The 12,290-nt window shown below is 33.3% G+C and overlaps 1 protein-coding gene across 1 annotated transcript in view; it reads right to left on the bottom strand.

The window, feature by feature from the left end:
* The window catches only part of MRPL13 (mitochondrial ribosomal protein L13), a 41,179-nt gene that overhangs the window by 21,972 nt on the left and 6,917 nt on the right, over positions 1–12,290 (bottom strand). Inside the window, exons 3-4 of the mRNA XM_074266524.1 lie at positions 4,381–4,474; positions 2,089–2,149 (exon numbers count right to left, since the gene is read on the bottom strand). Of these exons, the coding sequence (XP_074122625.1) occupies positions 2,089–2,149; positions 4,381–4,474 (155 nt within the window). The remainder of the gene's footprint in view (positions 1–2,088; positions 2,150–4,380; positions 4,475–12,290) is intronic.

Below are 12,290 nucleotides of genomic sequence, written 5' to 3'. Positions count from 1 at the left end.
AGTCATTTGCATGACTTTCCACCATGTCTCATCTAGACTTATCACCTTGGAATATCTCTCCATCATGCTCTGTGCCTTGCACATAATAGGCACTTAAACACTTACTGATTAATTTGACTAATCATGTTGGCATCCTATTCCCCTTGGCAGATTTCTTCTCTGAGATTCCCATTTTGGGGACTGGCCCAGGTAGCCATGCTTTACCTCCTTGAATTCAGTTGCTTGTTATGAATCAACATGTAAACAAAACAAAAGCTATAATCTTTAAAGGATATTTTCCTCCTTTCCCCCCAAAACTGGCAAATAAACTATGGAAAAAAATTTAATAAGATTCTTTTAAAAATTAGATTATATTTTTGTGCTTTCTTGAAGGAAATTAGAGTTCTTAAAAACTTTTCTTTTTAAAACTAAAATCTGATTATTCACTCATGCTTTTAAAAATACAGAATCCCTAAAGTTCCTCCTTGTTGCCAAATTATAAGATTTTACTAGTCTAATTGTCTAGTCTGTCTTGATATACAAGAATAACTGTCTATAGATAATCAGAATAAATAGCACTCCTTTATGTGTTGTGGTGGTCAAACCCTGTAGGCTTGATACCATTACACTAGTCTTGACAATATTGAATGTTTCCTTTATGTCACTTCATCTATCTGAATCTCAGTTTCTTCATCTGCAAAATACAGATAACATCTGCACTATACTTCCATCAGGCTATTATGAGAAAAATTATTTTTACACTTTAAATTACTATATGTGAGTTACCACTTTTTAAAATTCAAATTATCTTTCCATTTTTATTTGAGCTTTGTCCTAGTAACTAAAATAACAAAAAGCACTATGAAAACTGATTGAGAATATACAAATATTCTGAATGCACTCTGATGCTATCAGAACTAGCATAAAGAAAAATGGTATTTTGGGGTGAGTAGAAAAAAATTCTCATTATTAAAAGAATCCTAATTACTTCTTAATACTATGAAAAGCAAACAACATACACTTGATAGCTGAACTGTACTACATTCTGGTGATAACAAGGTAGATACTCAGTAATTCTTGAAATCATGGAAATTATTTACATTCTACTATGGACAGACTTAAATACATATATTCAAGTAAATGGACACATATTACTTATTGTTAGCTAAGGGGATCTGAGAAAGCTTCATGGGGGAGGTGGCACCATGAGCCTATTTTAGGGAACATCATGTTGAGATCAAACTAGGTTAAGTGACTTGCTCTTAGGAATATGGCTAAAGTCAATGTTCTACTATGTCCTGGTGATTATTTGTAAAGTAAAACTAGAATAGATGTTTTCTAAGATCTATTCCAGCTTCAAAATTCTAACATTCTGAGTAAAAAACGGAAGTAAATAATTTTACTCTGCTACTGATTTAGAAATTATCTCACCAATGCTACTTCTCATCCATTAACACTCAGAATCCAGAGCAGCATAATGTTTATGATCTTAAAATTAGAGTAAGAACATACTGCCTCCTAGTGTATAATTTTGAAAAAAATTAAAATATCAAAAAACTTGAGATGCATAATTTATAAACATCAAAGAGAATATGTACTTTGATCTAACAGTTATAGTTTGTGATCAAACAGGTATGTTTCCAAAGATCTTTTTCATTTAAAAACTTTTGCTTTTGGGCAATTTAAATCTATTAATCTTCCAAAAATAGGGCATTTACTTTGGCATTCATTAGTCTAATAATATGCACTAAGAATATAACATTTTTTTTCAAAATAAGAACAAACATTTCTGAGCTGGTTGTTATTTCAAAAATTACCATCTTCACTTTAGAGGTGAGAAAATTAAGGCTCAGAGAGAAAGTAACTTGCTCAAGTCAAATGGCAAGCTGACACTTTAATCTAAGACTTCCAATTCCAAATTCAGTCTCTTTCCCTTATGCCAAAATGCTGCCTCTCTTACAAATTATACCTTTTAAAATCAGTGTAGCTTATTTGAAAGAGATAAAAATAAGAAAATGTCTATTAGGGAAAGAGGTAACAATCCTGTTTTGAGGATATATTTAAGGAATATTTTCCAAATGATATATTTGAAAAGAATGTTAGACTTACTGCTACTGGATCCCGTTGGTGAAGCTGAGCTGCTGTAACTTGTCTGAAACCACCTGGGTAGCTATTAAATAAATAAAGGTTTTTAAACAAGGAGGGAGGATGATATTTCTACACACAATTTTCACAAATGAATATGTCATTTTATATTATATAACAAAAATCATTATTCCTAAAGTGGTTATTCTGAAAATGTCTCAACTGCCAGGCATTTGGAATATTTTTATAACTACTATTACTTTATATAGAACAACTGTAGTTCTTAGAAATTTCGGGGCATAATTGTATTACAGTGCCTCAACTACAACGTAATGTACATGAGAAATGTAATTTAAGCTTATGTTGTATTCATATTTGAAAAGTGCTGCAGTTTTGTTATCTGATCATTTCAATTTAAAATGGTAATGTTGGCCAAATCTATTTGCCATTGTTAAAACTGACTGTGGATTACTTAAGTCTTACCTTTTTTGAATTTTTCTTGGTGTCTGGGAAATAGGTTTACTGGCAAAAGTTCAGCAAAGTACTGCTATTCAAAAGACACACTGGGTGCGATAAAATTTGGTTGACTTATTTAAGTTTTCTTTGATTATAAGTGAAGGTGCTTTGAAAATTACAAAATACCATGCAAATGTAACATTATTCTAAAAAGATGAACAGGCCAGTCAAATGATTTTAAAAATACTTTAAAAAATCAAGTTCAACATGCTAAAGGATCACTGTGAATCTCTTTGGCTGATTTAAATGCCATGGGTAATTTTATTTCTTGTGCACTTTTCCCCCATGTACAAAATGTTTTAGTTTTAATCTAGAATGATTTTTTTTCTCCTTTTAAAATCATAACTAAAAAACAAGAGAATTGCAAAGTATTGCCTTTGTTACCTACATATCTTTATTGAATGTTCTAAAGTGATCCCTTTCTGGATGGGAAGGTACAGAAAGTGATGACTAGAAAACATCACATAGGCAACCAGCATTATGTCTCTGGGGTTTAAACTGTCAGCAGTGTTTATGACCCAGGTCTACCTTTTTAGAGATTTCAAGGAGCAGAATGAAAATCTGTACAGAAGTATAACTGGAAATAATATTGGGGGAGGTCTTTTTTTCTTATTTTACTGTTTCAAAAGATTTAAAAAAATAAACTACTATGATATTTCTAATGTGTTTATAATTTTTTGATGCCTTAAAGCATCAAGTAACCCTTGAAATCTATAAAAATACTATTAATAGCATTTTGTTTTTAAACAAATAATAGTCTTAAAAGTAAAACTGAAAAAGTTAGTACAAAAGTCCAGTGCTTTTCTCTTATATAAGAGAGCTTCAAGAAGGCAGGAAAACTATCAATATATGTATATCACTGTGTTTGCACACAGTAGATTATTCTGAACTATATTAATTCTTTGCATATCATAGAGCACAAAAATAAGCACCTATTATTTCTGACAGAATAACTATAATGATACTTTGCATCAACAAGGAGATTTAATTTGGTCATGATTTTGTTATCTTGTTTGCTTTGTATGTATTATCTTCTTAATGACTTTATAAATTTCTTGGTTAACGTCACTGACCAGTAGAACAACTGAGATACAGAACTGAAATGTGTTAAAGATGAGTGTTTGTTTATTCAGTAAGACCTCCCAGATCTGGTTCAATGTACCAAAATTGTCAAAAAGAAATGGAGTCCAAGCCTGCATAACATCTCCAGGAAAGAGTCAGATAAACAGGATGTAGACAATAAGGCTTGTTTTCAATGAGCTAGAGACACTATGTAGGAAAAATAGTGATGGATTTTGTGTGGCAGAGTTAGAATAGAAACCGTTTTAGTATGAAAGATGGTTTTGATAATAAAAATTAAAAGGCACTATAGAGCTGTAGAATTCAGTATAATAGTAGTGGAAAGACACAGTCAAACTCTTCTCCAAGGAGCGTTGTTGTATTTAAATTAAGGGGAACAAACATAAAGTTGGAATGCTACCTAGGAATCAGAATACTTTAGGTAAGAAAAGATGATAGCCTGGTACCTATTCATGCTAAAAGCTGTCTTGTTAAGAGTAAAAATTACAACCAGCATCATTTTTACACATTATGACTAAAAGTAAAAGTTGTATGCAGTCAAATTAAGAGTGATTTAGACATGTAGAAAAGATAAAAGCAGTTCCTTCTTAAAAACAAGCTTTTTAAAAGATTCTTTTAAAAACTTATTAATAATGCTACCAATCTTAAAGAGCAATAAGTAGCAGGTTCAACATCATACTAATTTATTAACTATACTCATATTGTCATCTTTTAACTTACCCAGTGTGAGAAGAGTATACTTTTTGTTCCCATTTATTCCCAGAAAATGCAATATGCCTTGTGTTCTTTATGACAACATGATCCCCACACTTACCTAGAATAAAAAGAATTCAAATTTGAAAATTCTAAAAAATCCAAATTCTGAGGCAAAAAAAAATATTAATAAAAGTTCATTAAATTATCAAAGAATCTCAAGATGACACAATGCAAGTAATAATGAATTATCAAAGAATCTCAAGATGACACAATGCAAGTAATAGGGAATTATCAATCTCTTGCAGCAGATTTTTATACAATAATAGGTAGGAAAATTTTTTTGAACTATCTCAACACTTAGAAAGATACAGGGGGATGTTATAAACTGCTTAAGAGCATTTCATTTTTTGTTTTTGTAATCAATCTCAATTGTTTAACATAGGGTACAGCACACAGCAGGTGTTTAATACATGCTTGTTACTTGCTTCCAAATCCAATATTGCAGTATTCCAAATTTATATTACAGTAGTGCTGCTGGAATTTGGTAATTTTAATCTTCAGTTAAGGTAGCTAAAGCTAGAAGAGTAAATGTTATTTAGAGCCTGATTCTGACCAAATATCTTCAAATAGTTGGAAGACAGTGATCATGCACCCAACTTTCTCTTTATGTTAAATATTTCCAGTGGGGTTTTTTTTTTTAATCATTCTAAATCCCTTTTCTCTTAGCCAAACCCTTAGAACACTACTTGCACTGATTAACTTATTCTCTCCTGGTTCTCTTTCCACTTGTCTAACCATTCCTTCTTAATATCATCTCATTATCTGGCATCTGAACTGAGTGTTCCCTAAAGCTTTGCCATAGAGTCCTCTTCTTCTTTTACCTCTATATTCTCTTATAGACATCATAAACACTCATCAGTTTCACTATTATCTTTATGTCAGTGACTCTCATCTCTATATATCCTACTCAAATTTCCCCCCAGTTCCATTCTTATGTTATCAATTGTCTATTGGATTTCAAACTGAATGTCCCAAAGACATTTCAAATTCAACATGTCTAAAACCAAACTTATCTTTTCCCAAAAACCCACTTCTCTATCAAAATTTCCAATTTCTGTTGAAGACATCACTTTTCCAGGTGTTCATGCTTGAATCTGGGCACTAACCTCAACTGCTCATTTTTCCTCATCCCACATATCTAATCCGTTGTCAGATCTTACTGTTTCTACTTCCATAATATCACTTGTATCTGATCCCTTCTTTTAACTCCCACAATTAAGGTTCAGTCTTATCTCCTGCTTAAATTATTTCGATGGCCTCCTAAATGGTCCTTCTCTTAAGACTTTTACCATTCTACTCCATATCTTGTGGCCAAAGAAATTTTTCCTATATAGTGATCTTATCACCTCTAAATAGATCAACTATTCATCCAAGTATAGTAATTTCCTATTGCTTCTGGGATAAATTATAAACTCTTCTGTTTAGCTATTAAAGCTTTTCACAATCTGTCCCCAACATATTTTTCTAGCCACATTGTATATTACTTCCCCTCCTATAATCTGAAATTTAGCCAAACTGCCTTTTATTCTTTCACACAATGACAACCCCTGCCCATGACAAATCTGCTCTTTGCACTAGGTTTAGAATGTACTCATAGACTCCCTTCTACATGAAGCCTTTCCTGGTACCCCACTCCCTAGTGCCCTCCAAAATATTTTGCATTTATTCTATCATTATTCTTTGTATTTCCAGCCCTTGTAACAGTGCCTAGTACATAATGAGTAGCTAAGAAATGCTTGTTGATCAACTGTCATTTCTCTTTACAACATAAGCCCCTTGAGAGTTTTATCATTATATTTGTATCCTCAAGGAGTAGGACAGTGCCTGACACACAGTGGACTTTTTAAAATGGGCTGACAGGTGAATTAGAACAAAACTTATTAAATATGTGGGTTGTGATCTTACATTGGGTCACTTTTGTGACACTAAATGCGTTGTGAAAAATTTGGCAACAATAAAAGGGATCTAATATTCTGCCAAGATTTTAATTCTTTAAGTAAAAATAAACAAGAACATCCATCTCATTAATGAGCAAATTTGCTTTCATGTTTAATAAATGATAAAATTACATGTATACCAAAGAATTGTTTTAAAATAAATTTATGATTTATTACCAGTAAATGTTTGATTTATATGCCTATTTTTTATATATCTCCCCATTTAGGGTCACATAAAAATTTCTTGAGTGAAAAGAGATTGCAAGTGGAAAAAGTTTAAAAACTCTGAACTAGCCCTCAGGTCCTCTTCAGATTAGAAATGCAGACAGCACTTTGTCCTTGTAAACCCTCACTTTGCAGCCACAATGAGGAGGTTATGTTTCATTTCCTTTCTTAGAGACCTTTTCTAGCTTTCCAGTAATTCCAAAGCTCAACTTCCTTTTAGTGATCTTTTCATATACACTGTTATGATCTTCCTTTTTGGTTGTTTTCCTCCCCGCCTCTCCTTCCCCAACAGCAGTTCTTTAAAATCATGCTATCACTTCTGAGATGTGAACCATTATTATTTCAGCCAGCTGCGGCAAGAGTCCCAGGGACTAGATGTCTCTTTAAATTACTTTTTGATCTCTTCAGATTTGTTAAGTATACCCTCAATGCTGATCATCCCAGTCACTGATAAAAATGTTGGATAAAACTTGGCCAAGGACAGAGGCAGTATAGACAAATAAACAGCCAGTCTGCTGGTCAGAATACTCAGATAAGCTTGAATATTGGCTATTATTGGCTTCAGGGTAGTCACTGAACTTTTCTAGGTCTTACTTTACTCTGAATGAGTAAAAAAGGGGTTGAAACAAATATTCTCTCAATTCCATTTTAATTCTAAATCCTATCAGTTCTTCCAGAACATCCCTTGGGCATCCCATTAGAAACCACGCTTGAGAATGGCATCCATTCATTCATCACATTTATTGGATTTAGTCATTGCATCCACCTAACTAACACTCTCATTTGTGATCTGAAATCACATCTCTTACCTCCCTTCTCAAAAGAAGATCAGAAGGGACCTTTGCAGCTAACGCCTCTAAGATTCCTTATTGATTCTGGTTTATTTTCAGTTCTTTTATTAATGATTTTGTTCCCATAATTATTGTAATGATTTTATGATGTCTCTTTACCCTAAGTCTTATTTCTTGCTGTCAGTCCATAGAAAGTAACGAAAATGACCTGCTATTTTGGACCTGTGCTGAAATTTTACTTCAGATACTTAGTAGTTCTGTCACCCTGGCCAAGTCAATCCACTTTTGTCAACTTCAGTTTTCTCATCTATAAAATGGGGATAATGACAGCATCACCTCCCCCCCCCCCCCAGGATATGATGAAGATCAGATGAGATATTTGTAAAGTGCTTAGCATGTCACATGGTAGATATGACCTGCACAACCAGAGTAGCACACATGACTGTAATAATGTAAAAGAAGCAACACTGAAAAGCAGCTGAGTTTAAAGTAACTCGCCTAGAAGAAATACATTTGCTTCTTAGATATTGTGCAGGTTAGGTTTACCTACAGATTTATTCTGATGGGGAATGAATAATATCAAGAAAGTACTGTATTATAAATTATAAAAGAAGCAATAAAATGTTTACCCTTCTGCATTTGCTTTTATGAATGACAACAATCTACATGAAGAATTGAAAAAGAGTGTGATATTTGGTGGATTATTAAGATATCACTGTAGTAAAGTGATACATCAATTGAAAGAACAGAAAAAATAGATCAAAAAATCAAAATAATGTAGGGCGGGAAGGAATCTTAGAAATTAACTACATGTATGTATGTATGTATGTATGTATATATATATATGCGTATGTGTTTTTAAATAAATGGGGAAACTGAAGCACTGAGAGTTAAATGGCTTGATAATAGCTAGCATTTATATAACACTTAAAAGTTTCTAAAATGCTTTTACATGTTATCTCATTTATTCCTTAAAACAGCACTGTGAGTCAGATAATATTCCCATTTCACAGATGAGAAAACTGAGCCTGAGAGAAAATATATGTCTTGCCCAGGGTAACGTCTAGATAGGATGTGAACTCTCCCTTCTTATCTAGTAGCTAGTGGTATATTAAAGCCAAGAATTTTTTCTTTTTTAGCAAATAAAAAAATTCTTTTTGAATGATCAAGAAAGGACATTATAGCCAAAGGAAAACCCAATGCTTTATTCTTTAAAAATTTGGATATCTTATGTGAAAAAAATTCAATAGACATTTATGAAGCATCTACTTGTGGCAGTGTTGGAGTTTAATAGATAAAAGCAAAATTATAGGTGCCTGGATACATATATTTGATAAAGTAAATAAGAGGCCAGCCCTATACAGTACAGGAGTAAGGAAAAGAGAGGAAAGGCTGAATGAATGAATGCACACAGGTAGAAAAGTAGCACCTAAGAATTAGATAGCAGTTCCATTTGGTTAATGAATGGAAGTACTATGAAATAAAACTGAATAGAAAGACTGAAAATAAACTCTGGAATGGATAAAATATTAAGCTGAGGAGTTAGTATTTTATCCTAGAGGCAACAGGTAGCCTAATTTGAATAGGGGAGGTGATTGAAGTCAGCTTTGTGGCTTAGGAAGATTATATTGTAAGCAGTGTATAGAATGGATGGGAGAAAAAGAGAATCTAGGAGCAGGGAAAACAATTAGAAGGTTATTTTAATAGTTTAGGAGAAAGGCAATGAGAGTCTGAAACTAAAGTGTTTGATACAGGCCACATAGGGACTGAACAGATAATAGCAAATAACAGCATGCATTTCTATAAAAATGTTGTAAAATTTACAAAATGCTATTCATGTTATTTCACTTAACCTTCGCAAAACCCTGTGAAGTAGGGGCTATTATTTATTCCATTTTAGAGAAAAGGAAACCGAAGCTGAGAAAGATTAAATGATATATCCAGATTCACATTATTAATAAGTGTGTAGGGCAGGATGTATACTCCTAAGTCCATCACTCACCTAGACTCTCAGTTCTATTAGGATATAAGCTCCCTGAGGATCAGAACTATTGCTCCTTGTTTCTTTCTATCCCCATGGCTGAACACTGCCATTGGGCATACAAGAGTGACATGTTCTTCCACAGCTTCTGCACCTTCTGCCCCCACCTCTCACTCTGCTGCCTTCCCCTCCCCCCTTTCTGGACATCCTCCCAACCGTCTATTCCCCTCCCCCTTTGGGTTCTCTAGACTCTTGACACCCCATCCCCTTCTTCCCCCAGCTCCAGCATCCGACTGCCGAGGTCCACAAATAAGCTTTTAACAACTTGACTGATATAAAAATAAGAAATATGACGTATACTCTGCAGTTGAGAAGGTGAGATTCTAATAGAGATCACTGATAACTTTTGAAAGGGCAAATTCAATTGTGTAAAGATTAGCAATCTAATTGCAAGGGACTAATGTCAATGATGTAAACAGATTTTTTTTTTTGGGGGGGAAATGTGAACTGTGTCCCCTTTAATCTGTGGGGAAGAGTGATTTGGGGTCTCAAGCTCTCCCCTGGGAGAGGACTGCTTGAGGGGAGAATGATGGAAATTGTGTCCCCTTTAACCTTTGGGGGGGGCCCTGATATACTTCTTGGGAGGGAGGGGAAGAGTGTTATCTAGGAAAAGTGTGCCCTTCCCAGGGGAGAGCTTTATTTAGACAACTGAATCACCCTTCCCCCACAAATTAAAGAGGACACAGTTCACATCATTTTCCCCTGCTAAAAGATATAAGTTTACATCATTAATGCCTACATACCATCAGAGTCAGTGATGTCCCTGCTAGGCATATAATCCAGACACCAAAAGGGAGTGGGGAAGGACCCTTATATACAAAAACCAGTTTTAGTACGATAAGTTTTTAATATTGTTTAAATAAACTTTTGTAGTTAGGTCATGGAACCTAACCAACAACTAAGACATTATTATTACTGGAAAAATGAATGCTAAGCTCCAAGACACTAAATGACAAATGAATTTTAGATATATAATCTGTAAATTAGACTGGCCTGTGATTAGATTTGGCATCTAGTGCCACCTTGTGGATATAGGATGAATCACAATTTTTAACCAAAATTTTTATAGGCCATCAGTTGTATTATTAAATATATGAAATTCTGTGAAACAAAACCTAAGTGACAAAAACTATCTTTTAGTCAACAAACCACTTATCCTTCATCACCAAATAATAGGTAGGTAACTAGAAACAACTAATACCAAGAAGTGAGAAAAACTATGGATGAACCATAGTTTTTTTTTTTTTTTTTAAGGTTTTTATTTTTCAAAACATATGCATAGATAATTTTGCAACATTAGCCCTTGCAAAACTTTGTGTTCCAGTTTTTCTCCCCCTTTTCCTATCTCCTTCTCCCAGATGGCAAGTAGTCCAATATATGTTAAACATGGTAAAAATGTGTTAAATTCAATATACAGATTTATAAAATTATTGTACAAGAAAAATCAAATCAAAACAGAAAATAAAATGATGAAGAAAATAAAATGCAAGCAAATAACAGAAAGAGTAAGAATGCTATGTTGTGAACCACATTCAGTTTCCACAGTCCTCTCTCTGGGTGTAGATGGCTCTTGATCACAAGACCATTTGAACTGGTCTAAATCATGTGAGCTATAGCTCTAATGGACTCACTTGTTCATCTCTAAGCAAGATGTTGCTCTGTAAATAAGAAGGAATTCTTCCATTCAAAATCTTGCAGTAACATTTGCAATGATATCTCTGCAGAGAGAGACCAGTAGGCATTTTAAAATCTACCTGCTTATAATATTTCTTCAGATGCTAAAATGTTAAATAGCCAATACTAATAAAATATCTTAAGTGTTGTGTGAGACTAGTACAGTACAGGATTAAAAAAACAAAAACAGAAACAAAATTTAAAAAGTAAATGAAATCAGAACACCAAGGATTCTACCACTTCATAATTATGATTATCACTGAATCAGTCTCAGTTTTATTATGAAAAGAATACTTCTTCTAGAAAAGCATAACCTAGGGTAATAAATAAAATGGCAGGAAATACAAAATTACTTATTTTAATTGTGAATATGAATGTGAATGGGATGAACTCCCCCATAAAACGGAAGTGGATAGCAGACTGGATTAAAAGCCAGAATCCTAAATATGTTGGTTATAAGAAACACATTTAAAGCATAGTGATACATATAGAGTGAGGGTAAAAGGCTGGAGCAAAATATATTATGCTTTAGGAGAAGAAAAAAAGCAGGGATAGCCATCCTTACCTCAGATCAAGCAAAAGCAGAAATTGATCTAATTAAAAGAGATAAGGAAGGAAACTATATCTTACTAAAGGGCACCATAGATAATGATAATACTAAACATACATCCACCAAGTGATATAACATGGAAATTCCTAGAGGAGAAGTTAAGAGAGATGCAAGAAGAAATAGACAGCAAAACTATACTAGTGGGGGACCTCAACTTTATTCTCTCAGAACTAGATAAATCTAACCACAAAATAAATAAGAAAGAAGTTAAGGAGGTAAACAAAACATTAGAAAAGTTAGATATGATATATCTTTGGAGAAAATTCAATGGAGACAGAAAGGAATTTACTTTTTTTCTCAGTGGTTCATGGAATTTATACAAAAACTGAGCATGTCTTAAGGCATAAAACCCTCAAAATCAAATGCAGAAAGGTAAAAATAGTAAATGCATTTTTTTCAGATTATGATGCAATAAAAATCACATGCAATATAAGGCTAGGAAAAAACAGACCAAAAAGTAATTGGAAACTAAATAATCTCATTCTAAAAAAAATGAATAGGTAAAACAGCAAATAATAGACACAATTAATTTCATCCAAGAGAATGACAATGAGACAACATACCACAATTGGTAGGATGCAGCCAAAGCAGTAATA

Source organism: Sminthopsis crassicaudata, chromosome 1, assembly GCF_048593235.1.
Source record: "Sminthopsis crassicaudata isolate SCR6 chromosome 1, ASM4859323v1, whole genome shotgun sequence".
NCBI classification, from domain to species: domain Eukaryota; kingdom Metazoa; phylum Chordata; class Mammalia; order Dasyuromorphia; family Dasyuridae; genus Sminthopsis; species Sminthopsis crassicaudata.
This window is presented reverse-complemented; position numbering and strand designations above follow the sequence as displayed.